Genomic DNA, 19,869 nt, shown 5'->3' on the forward strand with positions numbered 1-19,869 from the left:
TTTTCATTTATTAACCCAGGATACACTCATCTTGTATAATAATAACCACCCACATCTTTGCATCTTCCATCATCACTCTATTCCCTTTGCTGGGACACTTCCGCAGCCTCTTAACTTATCTCTCCATGTCTTTTCTAGATGTCCCCTAATCTGTTCTTTACATTGCAGTTTGAGTGATCTTTTCAAAATGCAAAGGTGATCATGTCAAGCAATACAGTACAATTTTTGAGCACCAATTCTGGAACCAGGCTCCCTGGGTTCAAATCTGGACTCTGACATTTATTAACTGTGTCACCTGGACAAGGTACTTAACCTCTCTACCTCAGTTTGCTCATAGTAAATGAAGATGTCAATATGTGTGTCTTAAATGGGTGTAAGGATTAAATGAACTAATAAGTAAGTACACTGAGAATGACAGCCTGCCTCATCAGCCTCAACCAACACATCTTTATCTGTATTTGTTCTGTTCTATTCATACTGGTAGGGTTTTTTGTTTTATTCTGCTTTTCCCACTTGAAAAGGGGCCACAAACCTGATATCTGAGGGCCTTTGCACATGTTACACCATCGAAATTCACCCTTTTGTCCTCTCATACACACCTGTTGCCTATTAGCTTCTAATCATTTTTATATCTCTATTGACCTCCTTTCCAAGGGGAACCTCTCTGAACCTAGCAGTGGGTGACATTTTTAGGTTGATATCATCTTGAAGAATTTTGTTCCTTTCTTTCATTCTTTTGTGTGACTATTTGATTAATAGCTCTCCTTTCTACCTGTTTTTGCACACATTATATATTCTTAGTGCTCAGCTCAACACTCAATCATTTACTGAATTAAATGAACAAATAATAACTGCTATCTGTGCCAGGTATCATGTTTAGTGCTTTATATATCCTCTCATTTATTCTCTTGAGGTAGATATAATTACTACTATTTTACAAATGTGAAAAGATTCAGGGTTTATAGCTAATAAATGACACTAGGCTAGGTGGAAGATACAAAGAATTAAAAGTAAATTCTGTACTAAGAACTTAAAAGTTTACTAGGAACTGAATAAATGCTGGGTACACTGAATAAGTTACATACTATTTGTGCATTAGTACTGCAATATTGGTGTTTGGTTTGATATCATGTGATGTTTTAATGTACAAATAAAGAAGAAAAAAACTTAGAGGTATAAACATTGCAAAAAGAAAAGAAAGAGTACCACTACTTGCAGGTCTGATACCCACAGTATCTGGAAAACTCAGGAAAATGACTGAAAAACTGCTACTACAAAAAAAATTTCACTAGAGTAAAACATACAGAATTAACATGGAAAACTCAGTCACTTCAATACACTGTACACAACTACCAGTTAGAATTTCCCCATTAGCAAGATAACCTGGGGGAGGGGGGAATCCTTAGTGTCTATCTACTATCTTAGAATAAGGTCCAAAATTCTTAAGAATAGCCTACAAGGCTCTGCCCACCATCTTTCTAGCTTCATCTCACACCACTTTCCTCTCTCAAACTCTAAGTGTAATACGGCATACTGACTTCTTAGTAACGCTAAGAAATTACTGACTGAATCATCTGGGTAAGAATTTTTTTTTTAAATATTCCCTAACCCCACCCCAGACCTAGTGAATCATATCTAGAGGAGGGGACCAGAAATCCATTTTGTTTTGTTTTTAAAATGCCAGGGTGTGTGAAAAAAATTCCAGAGACGCCTTCTCTGATTCTTCAGAAAAGGAACATATTTATTACACACTTCCACAGAATCCTGTACTTAGCACTTATAATGTTTGTAATAATTTGTTCAATATCTACCTTCCCAGCTGGATGGTATGCTCCTTTAGAACAGAAACCATGTCTGTTTTCCTTACTGTTTCCCCTTCCAGAATCACTCTCTACCTTACATCAATACTTCTCTGAACCCAGTAGACTGAATCAATGGGTTTCCCTGCCCTCTAACGTATCCTTAGATTTAGTCAATGGGAGGCACAAGCAAGATGAAAGTGAGGTCAAGGGTTTTATTCTTCCAACTCTTCCTCTGTCAGGTATCTACAAATGCCCTAAATTCCTCAACTGAAGGCCGGATTTCCTATCAGGCAGTCCTATCATACAGCTCCCGCTTAAGGATCAAGTAACAATTCCTCCTCCTTGCCGATTAAGACCTAAGTAATAACAACTCACAAATGTTACTAGCTCAAAGGTAATGCACCATACACTTTGGTTCCAATGACCAGGCCCAGACCTTTATGAATAATAGCTTTATTAAACTCTACTCATTTAACCCTTTCTAGTGTGCTATTTCCTACCAGAGCACTGACTAATCCAATGTCCATTCAAATACAGCCTAAGCTGAAAACAAGACATTCTTATCATGTGGTAATTTCTACAAGGCAGCTAGACACAGTGGGAAACACTTCCTACAAAGTAAGTCATCGACAAATATTTGTTAAATATATAAATGACTCCAATGAAGGGTTTAAAAATTGTTCGGTAAATGAGATTCCATTAGAGGCACTTAAAAATAAAAGTATGGAGTCACAAAAACCTGGGCTCAAGTTTAGCTTTGCATGACTAAAGTTAACCTTTCTTATTACTTTCATTTTCAAAAAACTGGGAGCCTGATCTGTGGTGGTGCAGTGGATAAAGCATAGACCTGGAACCAAGGTTGCTGGTTTAAAACCCTGGGCTTGTCCAGTCAAGGCACATATGGAAGTTGATGCTTCCTGCTTCTCCCCCTTTCTCTCTCTCTCTCCCCTCTCTAAAATGAATATTAATAAAAAAAAATAGATTCCTTGGGCATTTAAAAATAAAAGGGACTATCACCACTTACTTCATTGAGTTGGCATGAAAACAAAATAACATCTACCAAAGTGTCTGGCACACTGACACATTCCCAATTCTAAGTTCCTCTCTTCCAAAATTCAACTCTTTCAAAAAGACATTTGGTCAAAATTATATAAAATGGCTCAAGATTACTTACTTCTTAACACTTTTCTTTAAAATGACTTATAACACAGCAAGATAAAATAATTGTAAAGAGATGAGAGAAATGACAAAGGAAAGAGACAGAAGAAATAAGATACCCAGAATCGGTAAACAAAAGGCAAACTAAAAACCCTTAAACACTTGCTAACAGTGAACCAGAAATCTGACTGTAATTTCTTTTTCCTCTTTTAGCAGCAAGTTCAAAATGGGAAATGCAAATAGTCATAGCAGTTTGTACACAATAAAAAAGCTTAAGAGAAATTTTTGCCATGAGCCTCAGAGAACACACTATAATGCAGTGAACAATATTGTATTCTAAACAAAGTCCTATGGCAAACTGATTGTCAGAACCTTCGAAAAAATAACCTCTTCGCACATACACTAATGGCTGGCTTCTCAACAAAAGCAATTTGCTAAAGGCAGTCTAACATTCATAGTAGGAATGAAGGCTATACATACAGAAAAGACTTGAATTTATATCTTCATCCTACCACTTGCTATGAAGTAGTTTTGGACCAGAGAGTTAACCTTTCTGCATCCTCAAAAGTAAGACATACTGATTCAAATATAGTATTTAATAAGTATTAGATTATTCCTAGTATCATTACTAAAAGCAATTCAATGGGAATGGGAAGAGAATATGATGGCCTGACCAGGCAGTGGCGCAGTGGATAGAATGTCTATCTGGGACTCGGAGGAACCAGGTATGAAACCCCGAGGTCGCCGGCTTCAGCACAGGCTCACCAGCTTGAGCACGGGGTCGCCAGCTTGAGTGTGGTATCTTAGACATGACCCCATGCTCGCTGGCTTGAGCCTAGAGGTCGCTGGCCTGAGCAAGGGGAGTCACTGGCTCAGCTGGAGCTCCCCAGTCAAGGCAGTATGAGAAAGCAATCAGTGAACTAAGGTGCCACAAGTACAAGTTGATGCTTCTCACTCTCTCCCTTCCTGTCTATCTGACCCTGTATGTCTCTCTCTCTCTTTAAAAAAAAGAAGAAAAAGAGAGAGAATATGATGCACTCCAAGTACAGGGGGTCCTCAGGTTACAACGCAGTTCTAATCCTACGACAGTGACATAACCTGTACTTGGGTGTAAGGTGAAACACATCAAACACATCTTAGTCTAACACAAACAGAACACCTGTGCTTTTAACAATTCAAAATAGCGTAGATAAGCATACCGGGAGAGGCTTAACCCCTCACTTATATGCCATGTTACTGCATATTCTTCTGCCATGCGCAAACAAACTAGTTTGCCCACGTAGTCCATAAGTACGATGCTAATGGTGTAAGCCGAAACACTCACGTCTTAATTTTTTTAAGTTTTTATGGGAGTGAACATAGTAAACTTGAAACCTCGTATGTTAAGACTATCTTAACCCGAGGACCCCCTGTGGAAGGGGTTTTCTAATGTCCTGGCTTAACATAAGTAGAGATGTTAGAGCATAAAGCAATGATTCTCAAACCTTGCTATTGTCAAAATCATGTGGGGGTGTTTTTCAAAAAGACAAATTCCTGGGCCTCATTCCCAGAGATTCTGATTCAGGAGGTTAGAGTAGGGAGATTGGGAGTTTGTTTTGTTTTTACTGCCTTTCAATTCCTGAGATAATTCTAATAATCATCCAGATTTGAAAATTGCTAATTAACAGCAATGTTTCTCAGCTGGTGGCAAGAACCACAATCATTAAACAAAGTCTTATAAAACTCCAATGGCTGACCACCCAACAGCCCCAGAACTTAATGAGCCAGAATCTCTAGGCCAAACTGGCCAAAAACTGACTGAAATGAGAGTTGTTGTTCAATTAAAGGTATAAAAGTAAATCAGTAATCTAGACTATCAGAAGTTGAATGTAGGAATGATCAACTTTTTACCCAACCAAGAAACAACTGGGATTTTTAAAAAATTTTTAAAAAAAACTAGGTTCCCAATAATACAGTCAAATTACTAAGAAAGAGAAAAAAAAAGTAACTTCAATTAACATAACCAATATTCCCACTATATTATAAATAAGTCAACAAGCACCACTGCAACAGCTGTAATCTTGCATCACTAAAAAAGAATATTACCATTATTCTTCTTAGAATAAAACCGAAGAACCAAACTTAGAAGCATTAACTAAATTATACAATAAAATTAAAAAAATCATGTATGAATTATACAGAAGGCTTTCATTATTTTTAAGTACCTCCTAAACCTCAACTTTCCTAGCTTTTCATAACTGAAACTACTTAACTTTAGCAACGCAGGAAAGCTTTCTATCCAGACAACGAGCGGAAGCACTGCCATCCTAGTCAGAGCTAAGGGAAGCAAGCCAAGTGGAGTGCAGTTTACGGAAACATTTCTTAGCAAAAATAAAAAATAGCATAGCTAATATTTGCACTTGAATTTTAAGTTTCTCAGATTAAATGCCAAAATCAAACAATCTCTTAGTCTTAAGGAGTGGCTGACAAGTTCAAGGAGAAATATCAACTATATAGTATTTTCTTAGCTCTTCAATTAAATTTCTCCTTTTCTCAATACGGCACCATTGCCATCAATATTTGTTTTTATTTATATTTTACTAATACATATCACTACAAGAAATTAAGGTGACTATATAAATTTAAAAAGTTACTGAGGTGAACATTTTTCCAAAGATATACAAATGCACAAAAAGCATATGAAAAATGCTCAACGCTCAACATCATTTGTCATAAGTTAAATGCATATCAAAACCACAATGAGGTACCACTTTATACCCACTAAAATGGCTACTATCAAAAAGTCAGATGAAACCAAGTTTTCACAAAGATGTGAAGAAATCAGAACCAGACAGTGTTGGTATGAACCCAACAATTGCACTCTTAAGTATATGCCCAAGGAAAATAAAAATGTATGTCCACACAAAAACTTATCCACAGGTGTTCATAGCAGTATTATTTACAATAGCAAAAACAACCCAAATGTCCACCAACTGATGAGTTAATAAAATATGGTATATACATACAATTAAGCATTATTCGGTACAAAAAAAGAATTACTAATTATGCTATAACATGGATGACCCTTGGAAACATGCTTATTGATAAATGCCAGTCACAAACAGCCACATATTGTATGATTGCATTTGTAGGAAATAAGCACAGAAGCAGCACATCTTTAAAGGAAGATTAGTGATTTCCTAAAGCTGGTGTTGGGGAGAAAGGAGAAATAGTGTGTGACTCCTAATAGGTACTGGCTCTTTTTAGGGCAATAAAAAGTTACAGAAAAAAGACTAGTGGTAAGGGAGGTTAGCAAGAAGGAAGAAATGAATAGATAGAACACAGAAGCAAGCTACTTAGGGCAGTGAAAAACTACTCTGTATGATATTATGATGGTGACTATATGTCATTATACATTTGTCCATGGAATTTACAAAACCAAGAGCAAGCCCTAATATAAACTACAAACTCTGGGTGATAATAATGTGTCAATGTAGGTTCATCAATTATACCGTATTTCCCCATGTATAAGACACACGCTTTTCTGAAAAATTTGGGGTCTAAAATCTGGGTGCGTCTTACATGGTGGTTGTAGATTTTTTTACTTGCATTGAAGAAGTGTGGCATTTCAAATGTCATAGATGGAACTGAGGACGAGGCAATATATGAAGACAGTGATTCGTCATCAGACACAGATGAGGACAAGCTAATGGATGGGAGTTTTGACAGTGATGAGAAGTTGCATGAATTTTATTATGAATAACAATTAAGTTCAATAACTTTATGTAATATATTTATTTTTCAAATTTCAGGCCCCAAAATTAAGGTGCGTCTTATACATAGGAGCATTTGATATATGGGGAAATTTTATTATGAATAACAATTAAGTTCAATAACTTTGTGTAATATATTTATTTTTCAAATTTCAGGCCCCAAAATTAAGGTGCGTCTTATACATGGGAGCATTTGATATATGGGGAAATACAGTAACTCTGATGGAGGGCCTGACCAGACAGTGGTACAGTAGATAGAGCATCTAACTGAGATGCGGATGACCCAGGTTCGAGACCCTGAGGTCATCAGTTTGAGTGTGAGCTCATCCAGCTTGAGCCCAAGATCACTGGCTTGAGCAAGGGGTCACTCACTCTGCTGTAGCCCCCTTCTTACATCAAGGCACATATGAGAAAGCAATCACTGAACTAAGGTGCTGCAATGAAGAATTGATGCTTCTCATCTCTCTCCTTTCCTGTCTGTCCCTATCTGTCCCTCTCTGACTTTCTCTCTCTCTCTCTCTCTCTCTCTCTGTCTGTCAAAAATAAATAAATAACTCTGGTGGAGGATGCTGATAATGGGGGAAGCTATGCATATGTGGGGGCAGGAGACATTAGTATCTCTACTGTCTGCTCAATTTGGCTGTGAATCTAAAACCACTTTTCAAAACGTTTATTTTAAAAAATCCGTGTTTGGGATAGTGCGGGATGCATAGGAGCAGGCACAGATAAGGGGAAAAATTTTTTTATTCTAGTAAAATCATTAACACAAAATTTACCATTTTAACCATTTTAAGTATAAATTCAATGTTAAGTATATTCATATTGTTGTGCGACCATCAACCACCATCCATTCCTAGAATTCTTTTCATCTTCAAAACTGAAACTCTATACCCAGTAATCAGTAACTCATTTCCCCTGCCCCCCTGCCACCATCATTTTACTTTCTGTCCCTCTGTATTTGACTACTCCAGGTACATTCTATAAGTGGAGTCATACTGTATTTGTCTTATTATGACTGCTTTAATTTCATTTAGCATAATGTCCTCAAGGTTCACCCGTGTTTTGTAGCATATGCCAATATTGCCTTCCTAAATTTTTAAGGCTTAATAATATTCCACTGTATCTATATATCACTTTGATTATTCATTTATATGTACATGGGTTGTTTCTACCTTCTGACTACTATGAATAAAGTTATGAACATAGATGTACAAATATCTCTTCAAAACCCTGCTTTCAATTCTTCTGGTACAGACCCTGAAGTGGAGTTGCTGGATCATATGGTAATTCTATGGGGAACTGCCATCCTGTTTTTCACCAGGGTTGCACCATTCAACATTCCCACCAACAGCACACAGGGTTCTAACTTCTTTATATCCTCATCAATACTTGTTATTTTCTATTGTTTGATAGTAGCCTTCCTAATGGGTATGAGACAGGCCACAGAGAATTTTAATAGATGAAACTATTCTATATGATCTTGTAATGGTGAATATGTGACATTATACACGTCAAAACCTACGGAACTTCACAGCACAAAGAATAAACCGTAATGTATGCAATTCTTTCAAAAAAGTTATTGAGAAACTCAGAAGATACTAGGGAAGAATACAGTGTGAGAAGAAAATATAACTAGATTATGAATGTATGAAACAACCTCACTTAAAAAGGTGAAAGAAATGCTGCTGACCGAAGTAACTTTGAAAGTGAGGAGTCTGTAAGACTAAGGGGAAAAAGAACTGCAAACACTGTACAGTATAGGTAAACAACTCTGATACTGCCGTAAGTATATACTGAAAAGGAACAGTTAAGCAAATGGATATCAGCTGAAGGGAGTGATAAGTGGGAATTTACAAATAAGGAAAAGAGGATCCAAGGATACATGTGATAATGGATAAAGTTGGAGACATTGGTAAGAACTAATTTAATTTAATAGAGACATAGATGGTTACTCAAATATTTATAGATATGTTTATACATGCAGGTTAGTATATGCACATACATACATACATATATATATATATTTTTTTTTTTTTTAATCAGCTGAGAGGGACTAAAAGAAGTGAAAAACTAGTAGCACAAGCACATCTTAGCATCCACATGTTGGTTCTAATTCCATTCTCCAGTAAAATAAACTAGAGCTCTTAGAAAAAACTGCTGATTCTAGGACTGAGGAAGGAAATACACCAGATGAGACTGGACCATCTTATAGTCTTAGAAAGTAAGAAAGTGCTTTAAAATATCATTTTTGATGGCGATGTGTTATGGGGCACAGAATCCAAATGAAAAAGCCTGCAATGGGCAAAGCTGGAACAACCTGAGCAACGAAATATATGAAGAAGTACTGGCTTATAACCCAAAGTATAAAATAAATATCTGAGTCTATATTGCTATAAATGAATAAACTGAATAAATTAATAGGGGAGAGAGACAAATATTCCTTTTTTTTTTTTTTTTTTGGTAATTTTCTGAAGTTGGAAACGGAGAGGCAGTCAGACAGACTCCCGCATGCACCCGACCGGGATCCGCCTGGCATGCCCACCAGGGGGCAATGCTCTGCCCATCTGGGGTGTTGCTCTGTTGCAACCAGAGCCATTCTAGCACCTGAGGCAGAGGCCACAGAGCCATCCTCAGCACCCGGGCCAACTTTGCTCCAATGGAGCCTTGGCTCCGGGAGGGGAAGAGAGAGGCAGAGAGGAAGTAGAGGGGGAGGGGTGGAGAAGCAGATGGGCGCTTCTCCTGTGTGCCCTGGCTGGGAATTGAACCCGGGACTCCAGCACGCCAGGCCGATGCTCTCCCACTGAGCCAACCAGCCAGGGCCCCAATATTCCATTCAGAAGGATTCCAAATAAATTATGTAGATATTCCACCTGAAGAGAGGACAATAACTCTTAAGTGTGGGTTGCACATAGTGACCTCCTTCCAGAGAATACAGTATTAGATAGAAGGGAAAAAATAACTCTATAGTGGGAAAAAAAACAGATAAACACTACTTCACACAGATTACCATGATCAATATCAACAGTGATAAATCGTACCCTTGAAATGATGTGATGAAAATAACATTTTTTCCCCAAAAAAACAGTCTGATCATGAGAGAAAACATCAGACAAATTCCAACAGAAGGGCCCTGGCTGATTGGCTCCGTGGTAGATCATCAGTCCAGCATGTTGAAGTCCCGGGTTCAATTCCTGTTCAGGGCACCCAGGAAAAGCAACTATCTGCTTCTCCACCCCCCCCCCCCTTCTCTTTCTCTCTCTTTCCCTCTTCCCTTTCTGCAGCCATAGCTCAAATGGTTCAAGCTGGTCCCAGGGCTCAGGATGGCTCCATGGCTTCTCCTGAAGTACTAAAATTGCTCCGTTACAGAGAAAAATGGACCGGCCCCAGATGGGCAAACCATTGCCCAGTAGGGGTCTTGCCAGGTGGATCCCGATCAGGATGCATGAGGAAGTCTATCTTCCCTCCTCTCAAAAAAAAAAAAAAAAAAGTACGTTAAGAAAACAAACAAGAGTGGAGAGAGTGGACAACCTTGTCTTGTTCTTGATTTTAGGAGAAAAGTCCTCAGTTTTATGCCATTTAGTATGAAGTTAGCTGATGGTTTATCATAAATGGTCTTTATTATGTTGAGATATTTTCCTTCTATACCCATTTTGTTGAGTGTTTTAAACATAAAATTGTGCTGTATTTTATCGAATCCCTCTTCTGCATATATTGATAAGATCATATGGTTTTTGTCCTTTGTTTTGTTGATATGGTGTATTATGTTAACCGTTTTACATATGTTGAACCATCCTTATGATTCTGGGATGAATCCCACTTGATCATGATATATTATTTTTTTAATGTGTTGTTGTATTTAATTTGCTAGTATTTTGTTTAGTATCTTAGCATCTGTATTCATTAGAGATATTGCGCTATAGTTTTCTTTTTTTGCGTTGTCTTTGCCAGGTTTTGGTATGAGGGTTATATTGGGCTCATAAAGTAAAATAGTACAACCATTATGGAAGAAAGTATGGTGGTTCCTCAAAAAATTAAAAATAGAGCTACCATATGACCCAGTAATCCCTCTACTGCCTATATACCCCCAAAACTCAAAAACATTGGTACGTAAAGACACATGCAGCCTCATGTTCATTGCAGCATTGTTCACAGTGGCCAAGACATGGAAACAACCAAAAAACCCTTCAATAGAAGACTGGATAAATAAGATGTGATACATATACACTATGGAATACTACTCAGCCATAAGAAATGATGACATTGGATCATTTACAACAACCTGAATGGACCTTGATAACATTATACTGAGTGAAATAAGTAAATCAGAAAAAACTAAGAACTATATGATTCCATACATAGGTGGGACATAAAAATGAGACTCAGAGACATGGACAAGAGTGTGGTGGTTGAGGGGAAGAGAAGATGGGGGAGGGGAGGGGCACAAAGAAAACCAGATAGAAGGTGACAGAAGACAATTTGACTTTGGGTGATGTGTATGCAACATAATCAAATGTCAAAATAACCTGGAGATGTTTTCTCTGAACATATGTACCCTGATTTATCAATGTCACCCCACTAAAATTTAAAAAAAAAACAACAAACAAAAACAGCTCTTAGAAATTAAAAATTACAAGTGAAGCAAAAATGAGAACCCAGAAAGGAAAAACAGCATATAAGCTACTTTTTCCCTGAGGATGTTTGCTAACCCTAAAAATTAGGATCTTTGTTTTGATGATATAGCAAGAGTAATGGGGACAGAAATCAAAATCTAACAATTATATAATACTTCAAATATTTCATGAGGCATTGTTAAAGCCTGACAATTCGTTCTTTATGAAGAACTCAAGAAAAAATTGATCCTAAGCCCCAATTATTAATGACTAATTTGGATTCTATAGGGACATTTTACAAAAAATTTTATTATTCCAGTCCCCCTTCTTTTGGGCTCCATACAAATTCTAAATGCTGAATCTGACATTACAAACAGCAGCCAGATATCATCTTACAAAGAGGTGGTTTCAAACACCTCGTCAATGAAAATTCTATAAAAGTAATCACAGGAGTAATACAACTTATAGGAAAAAGGGGAAAGTGCTGAAAATCACAGACAATATTAAAATTAACTGCAACCCCAACAGATTATTTTTAGCACAATTTGCAATTTTAAAGTATCTATCTTTCTATCATCAATTAAGATGTGTGAGGTCTCAAAATATTCTAACCTATTTTTATTATATGAGAAAGTTAGTCCATAAATCAGCTAATGAAACTAGTAATTAAAGCAAAACTGGGGGGATCAAAATTTAACTTCATTCTCCCAATAAATACCTCTCACCCTCAAAAAATACAATAAAACTAAATTGATAAAAAAGTAAAAAAAATTAAGTCAAGAAGAAGCAAAGTGGAAAAAAAACATTATAAAACAAATCACAGGAATAACATGTTAAAAAATACAACTGATTTCAGAACCAATAACATTATTAAAGGAACCAACATCTTTCAAACATTCTTAGAGGTGATCAAGTCAATATAACTTTTATCTCCTAAAACCTAGAGGAATTCCTACTACTACTACTAAAGGATTCAGAGGAAAGAGATAACCCTTCTACATAACAAATGAAGATTTCTTTCTGTGGATTTTTAAATGGTCTAAAAGTTGAGTTAATTATATGCTAATATATAACAATGTTCACACACACACTGCATGAATTTGAATGAAGCATTCAGCCAGATGGACCTCAGCCTGGTCCCATTCTACTCTTCATCACTACTTTCAGGCAGCCAACACTCAAAATCAAGCCTAACCTAACCACTATACTCAGGTCAGTTCAGCAAATACAAGATCCTAGTGGTGCCAGGCTCCATGCCAGGCAGTGCTGAGCTGAGAATATAACAATGAATCAAGAGAATGAATAAGTAATGAGTAAGAAGACATGATCTCTGCCTTCTAGGAACTTCTCAGGAATCCCCATATGCAAAACCCTCCTTATTCCAAATATCTTTTTGGTATGTCTGATATACTGTACATAGCCTGAACTAAAATACAGAACAGCTTTTGCTTCCTATAAAGCAAAGTCTATAATTTACCATATTCCCCATGTATAAGATGCATCCCTTTCCAAAAAATTTAGGGTCTAAAAACTGGGTGTGTCTCATACAGTGGTTGTAGATTTTTTTTTACTTGCATTTCCTGCTTTTTCTCACTTGTTTTTGCGCTCATTGTTGAAGACAATGATTCGTCATCAGATACATATGAGGACAAGCTAATGGATGGGAGCTTTGACAGTGATGAGGAGTTGTATGAATTTTATGATGAATAAGACTTGAGTTCAATAACTATAATACTTTTTTTTTCTTCAAATTTTGGGCTCCAAAATTAAGGTGCATCTTATACATGGGCGCATCTTATACGTGAGGAAATATGGTATATCTTTTCTTACTAGTTTTTAAACGCTGCAGGTATGATTATGTTCTCCCGAAACATAAGTTTTCGTTTTTCACTTTAAAAAATTTTTATTTATTTATTGGTTTTTGAGAGAGAGAGGGGTCAATTTGTTGTTCCACTGATTTATGCATTCATTGGCTACTTCGCATATGTGTATCACGATGAAAGTCTGATCAACTGAGCTACCCAGCCAGGGCCAGAATTTTTCATTTTTGCTATTGAGCTGAAAATGTTTAAGGACTGTAGATTATTAAATAAGGTACCTCTGGTAGGTAGGTAGGTACACACAGAAGGTGCTCCATAATTATAAACCATTAATATTCTCTTGTCCTATGTTCTGCCTGCTAATATGGGCTGATTTATAGGAAAAAGTAGGTTGAATAGGTTTTAAATTCCCAGCCAAACACACATTTTATAGGTTGGAGGAAGGAGAAAGAGAAAATGTTTTAAGATAAAGGCAGGGAAGGGGAACTGAAATGAGGAAGCCGCAAGAAGAGGAGGCACTGAACACAGGCAGCTCTCTGGCTCCCCCTTTAGTATAGTCAGGACAGATGGTGACATAAAAAGGTGTCTTGCTTAACTTGCACCCTCCTTAACGAATAACAACATCTATAATACATCTGTAATGTTAAAAACGACAATTTCTACCAACAAAAGAGAATGTAAAGTATAAATATTACACCATGACCATTTTCCAAAGATTTAATGTACTATAAATAACTATAATAGGCCCTGGCCGGTTGGCTCAGTGATGGAGCGTCATCCTGGCATGCAGGAGTCCTGGGTTCGATTACCGGCCAGGGCACACAGGAGAAGCGCCCATCTGCTTCTCCACCCCTCCCCCTCTCCTTCCTCTCTGTCTCTCTCTTCCCCTCCCGCAGCCAGGGCTCCATTGGAGCAAAGTTGGCCCGGGCGCTGGGGATGGCTCCATGGCCTCTGCCTCAGGCGCTAGAATGGCTCTGGTCTCAACAGAGCAACACCTCAGATTGGCAGAGCATCGCCCCCTGGTGGGCATGCCAGGTGGATCCCATTCAGGCGCATGCAGGAGTCTGTCTGCCTCCCGTTTCCAGCTTCAGAAATAAAATAAAATAAAAAATAACTATAATAGAAGGTGGCAGTACCATAAGGAAGATAATATCCATAGTGTGTAGTCTGGAGGGAAGGCTTGATAGGAACTGGTCAACAGAGGACATTCTGAACAGTGAAACCAATGTAGGGGAGAATTTAGAGTGAAAGTATTATCACCTCAAAATGACTCTAAGTTTCCTCACAAAGGGCTGATGTTATAAACCTTCATAAATCTCACCATACACTACACAGTGCTTCCTTATAATAGACAATAATTTTATTTTTTAAACTAAATTCCTACAGCAGTTTCGTGGCCTTTAAAAAAGCAATATAGTTCACACTGATAAAAGAGTTTTTGACAACCTCCTCTAGATATGTGCCTTCTAAAAATTTGAAGTAGCCCTGGCCAGATAGCTCAGTTGGTTAGAGCATCGTCCCAATATGCAAAGATTGTGGGTTTGATCCCCAGTCAGGGCAATAAGGAACAGATGGATGTTTCCGTCTCTCTCACATGTGCATGTGAAACTTCTGCTCTCTAAAATCAGTATTTTTTTTTAATTTTGAAGTAAACTAAAGTCAATATTACAGATACGGTCTAACCACTACGGACTATAATGGGACTAAATTCCTTTGTTCTAGACAAATCTATCAGCATGGCCTAACATTTCATATGCTATTTTGGCAGCCAAATCCTCACACTATCAGTCAGGTAAATTCACAAGAACTACTTGGGGGTCAGTTTTTCCCCAATCTATAAAATATTTTTTTTTTTGGTTTCAGCTTGTTTAGACCTTCTTGGATTGTTATCTAGACCAGTGATCCCCAACCTTTTTTGGGGTCACGGACCGGTTTAATGTCAGAAAATATTTTCACAGACCGGCCTTTAGGGTGGGATGGATAAATGAATCACGTGACCGAGACAAGCATCAAGAGTGAGTCTTAGACAGATGTAACAGAGGGAATCTGGTCATTTTTAAAAAATAAAACATCGTTCAGACTTAAATATAAATAAAACTGAAATAATGTAAGTTATTTATTCTTTCTCTGCGGACCAGTACCAAATGGCCCACGGACCAGTACCGGTCCATGGCCCGGAGGTTGGGGACCACTGATCTAGACTACCTAATCTATCATCACCTACAAAGGCCTTGGTACCACAAAGACTTCCTCCAGGATGCATTTATTAATCAACAACCAACACTCTGGGTAATGCAAGGAACTATGAATTCAATTGGGCAAAACATGAATAACCACCTACAGGCATTGTTGTAGTCAGTGAAAACGAAGAAAAAATATTAACTCAGCCCCTACATTCAAGGGCTCAGAACTCTAGTATATTTACAATATAAGTGTTAAAACAGAAGTGCTATATGTAAACCCTATGAGAACAAAGATAAGGAAGAACTGAATTAAAGGGTAAAGACTAGAGGTGTTATGTAAATAATCCACTGAATCTACATTTTCAATTTCTTCCAAAAAGACATAAGCTTTTTCAAATACACTTAGCTAATATAATAAAAATAACAATGGTGCCTGACCAGGCAGTGGCGCAGTGGGTAGAGCATCTGGACTGGGACTCAGAAGACCCAGGTTCCAGACCCTGAGATCGTCAGCTCTAATCTCTAATTTCCTTATTTGTAAAATAGAGCTAATAATTACAAAATCTGTGCTTTGTGAAATCATTAATACAGATTTGGATTCTTTTTGATTCAATCATTCTTCCCGTGGCAATAAAGAAATCAACAAACTATAAAATGCCTAAGATGCTACCCAATAATTACAGTCCACTGCATCCTGAAAAAAGAAAAATACTGTCCTCCACTCTTCATTTGATAGTACCCAGAACCCAGAATTGAGTCTCTACCTTTCTTAAACACTCTTTCGGAACACTAGAAATACCTTAAAATGCAGCTCAAATTTTTACCAGTTAATTCACATCCCCTCACAAATACACATCAAAAGTCTGACACACCTACTTGACCTATAATTATTAGTTGTCTCAGAATCAGCATTAAAGTGGGTCTCTAATTCACTTTACTCCTTTATTCTCATTTTTAACAAAAGATTTAAGAAGCATTAAGACAGAAATACAACTACAATGAATACTGTAAGAAATAAGCTTAAGTCTGAGTGCATAACTGCACATAATTTTTTTAACAACATGGTCTCAATAATTAAACCTTTGGGAATAGTAACGTGATCCTAAAAATGAAATAACATGAGAAGTGGTTTCTAAATTCAGAAATTTCAAGAGAATCTTCCCAAGCTCAAATTCTTCAATAGCAACAGCACAGTATAGGTGTTTGTTACAATCTATTTGAGCACAATATCCTTTTTAAAACTGAGAACAGTAACAACAGGAAGTCTAGTCAAATATTTCTAGGGTCTCTTCTGGTCCTGATAGCCCTTTATACCAACTTCAACTTATCTAAGGTTTAAATATCCAGGTGATATTAGTTGATTCTACATTATCTAGTTGCTAATGAACGGTTCCCTCAAATACTCAATCCACTAAAAAATCTAAAACATGGAGATTAAATTAAAAAATTTTTTTTAATATTTTTTAATTTCCAAAAAAAATTATTAGGACAGAAATTTCCATCTCTAGTATAGTTTACCTTTTCAAATTGCTATTAAAATGCTAAAAGTAAATAAATTACAGGAGACAGTAGGAGAAGGGGTCGGTAACTTTCTGGATGTATTACATTCTTAAATTAAAATTTAAAAATATTTTTTAAAATAACATTTTAGTCCTCATTAAAATATTGTATTTTTCTCCTTAAAACTGTTTTTCTATGTGATAAAAAGTGATTTTTTAAATCTAAATTAAGAGGTAAACCTAAATAATATCCCTCCACTGTTTTCCTTTGTGTACTTTTTAAAATCTGAAACGTGGGTCATTTATGTGAAAATAAAATACTTCTAATTATAAAAATGGAAAATAAAACTACACACATCTCCTTTATTTGACGATACACTATAATCAAGAATAGAAGGTAACAAACCACACACGATAATCAATTATAAAATGTACAAAACCAAAGGGAAAAGACCACTAACACCTGAGAATCTAAACAAAATAAAAGGTTACGTTTTACATAATTCATTTACCCTATAATCATCCCCAGTATAAGAACAATAAATGCTATCAAAGAAACGAAATGAAGAGGCTCCTGAGGTATTTTCTACTGGGTGGTACCAGACTAAGCAAACACCTGTCCACAATGTAACAGGAGATTCCCCGGCTGGCTAAGTAGGTGTTCAACCAGATGAACTCTAAAGTCTCAGTTTTGAGTCCCAATCAGTAAAACGTGAAAAAATAACATAAAACATTTTGCCCTCCAATTAACCGATCTGCCCTCATTTCAATCCTAAATGCATGTATCGAGACTAAAAAGTTCTTTCCTCCCTTTCTCTGCAGTAATTTCACGAGATCCTCGTTAACAAAAGACACGGAAAATATGCACAGGTGGGATAAGGGAGTGGCTGAAGCCAGACGGCTCACGGGACAGCGCCCCCACGCCCTCTGTCCCTCCGCCGCACCTGAAATCACTGCCCTCCACACCTCCACCCTGCCGTGGCGGCGTCGCGAGCGAATTCTGCGACCTATTACAGTCCACCCGCACCTCGGCCAGATTCCGGGCATTGTCTGGAGCTTCGAGTGCTCCAGAAAGACAAGGAAGAGAAAGAGAAAACGTGAGAATAAAGAACGGTGGAGGAAGTAAAACAATCGGGAAGCTGTACGCTCCTTTTGGCAAAACCGGCTTCCCAATCGATCACTCAGTAAAATTCGAATCCCAAAGCCATCCCCCTCGGTCCTAGGGAGCAGCCGAGGTGGCCCAGCAAGGAGCCCCCGAAGCTAAGGGGACCAAAGCACCGAGACTGGGAGAGGGAAATGGGCGTGTGGGCTGGGCCTGACTGGCCCGAGGCCGGGCTCGGAACAAAGCCGCCGGGCTCCCCCTACCTGAGGCGAGAACGGTGGCCGGCGGCGGGCGGCTCCCCGCGCTGCCCCTGCCCGGCGCCGCCCTCGCCCCGGGGACTCTCGCCCGCGCGGGGGGCGGCGGCGGGCCCCCTCCCCGCCCGCGAACAGCGCCCCTTCGGGACAATGGGCCCCCTCCCCCGCCTCCAGGCGGGCACATACAAAGGCAGAGACGCGCGGCTGGGCACACAGCCAGGCGCTCGGAAAGTGAGGGCAGAGGAGGGCGAGGGCTCCGGAGAGGATGGCGGCAGACGCGGGAGCCCGCGGGCCGCTCCTCCCGCCGTCCAGGGCGCTGCCCTCAGCCCCACCGCGGCGGCAAGGGCGGGAGCGCGGACCAGCAGCCCTCCGGCCCCGGCCGAGAGGGTCAGCACACAAAGAGGAGCGGGCCCCCACCCTCCGCCAGCGCCAGGGGCGCGGACGGCCCGAAGCGCTCTGGCCGCCGACGGCCAGCGGCACCGACCCAGCCCGCGCCCCTCGGGGCCGGGGGCGCCCCTCTGCCCTACTCACCCACAGTTCCGTGCCCCAGCTCATGGTGGAACTTGAATCGACTTGGACGGTCTGGCTGCCCCGCTGTCCGTCCGTCGGCTCCGCAGTCCGTCTGTACGACCTCCCACTGGCTGTCCGGCGAGCTCACGGTTCTGCCGCTCTGCCTCCAAAGGTGCCGCCACCGCCGGGCTCCCCAGTGAGTGAGAAGGAGTCGACTGGAGAAGACGCCGCGAACGCCGCGTCCCCGCCTCCCGGAGCCGGCAGGGAGGGGGCCGGAGCAGAGGGGAGGCGGGACGCGGAGAGGGGAGGCGGGACGCGGAGAGGGGAGGGGGCAGGGCGCGGTGCACCCTGGGATTGGGGCGGACCCGCGTCTCTCGGCGGCAGTCTGCAGGGTCCCACCGCGGGGGGGGGCTACCACCTCAGGTCTCTTCCCGCCCGCTTCGTGGGTCTCGGACAGTCTCAGCGCTAGGGCCGCTCGGATGTCTGTCTCCAGACGGAAAAGGAGAGCAGGAAAAGCCCACCGCCCCTCTGTGTCCTGAGCCCCCTTAGACGAGGCAGCTCTAATCACCCTCCCTCCTGCCTCTTCTCTTCCACTTGTGAAAAACCCTGACAAGGAAACCTCTTCCAAATCCTTGTGTTAAGTTAGACTGTGGAGAGTTGTATTGCATTTATAAAGAAAAACGTCTTGATGGTTCAGGAGGTGATCTTGGGAATCACTAAAATGTGTAGAGATTGAGTATCGAATGTGAATACAGCGTGCCCCTGATTCTATCTTTAATAAAACATTTTAACTTTATAACTTCTGTCAGGAAATTATAAAAAAAAGGGGGGGGGGATCTTTCAGCATTCGTTTTGGAATGTTGCCATGACACGAGATGGAAGACAGGACAATTGTGTGCCAAGCTGTCACTTGCAGAAATAAGAACGGAGCTTGCCGATTTCTGTAATGGGCACTTTGTGTTATGGGGATTGCACGGGCACCAGATTCCTCCTTAGTTGTGCAAAGAGCCTATCAGACTTCAGATATCTCTCATTCAGAATGTCAGAACCTTGGAGGAAGGTCCACCATTCCGTTTTTCCTCTGTGCAATTACTTCCCAGTCTTTCTGAGCAATCATTAACTGTAGCCAGCAAGTTTGGCTGTACTGTTAGATATCCAGTAGGCTTAACAACTCCCTAT

The 19,869-nt window shown here is 39.6% G+C and overlaps 1 protein-coding gene across 3 annotated transcripts in view; it reads right to left on the reverse strand.

Moving 5' to 3' along the window:
* The window catches only part of FNBP1L (formin binding protein 1 like), a 107,217-nt gene extending 88,245 nt beyond the window's left edge, over positions 1-18,972 (reverse strand). For 2 of the 3 annotated variants that reach the window (XM_066376755.1, XM_066376754.1), the window contains exon 1: positions 18,712-18,968. In XM_066376755.1, coding sequence (XP_066232852.1) covers positions 18,712-18,735 — 24 coding nt within the window. In that variant the 5' untranslated portion in view covers positions 18,736-18,968. Of the gene's footprint in view, positions 1-18,711 lie in introns of all 3 variants that reach the window. The other variant, XM_066376756.1, reaches the window with a different exon arrangement.
* Between the last annotated feature and the right edge of the window lie 897 nt (positions 18,973-19,869).

Source organism: Saccopteryx leptura, chromosome 3 (genome assembly GCF_036850995.1).
Source record: "Saccopteryx leptura isolate mSacLep1 chromosome 3, mSacLep1_pri_phased_curated, whole genome shotgun sequence".
In the NCBI taxonomy this organism is placed as follows: domain Eukaryota; kingdom Metazoa; phylum Chordata; class Mammalia; order Chiroptera; family Emballonuridae; genus Saccopteryx; species Saccopteryx leptura.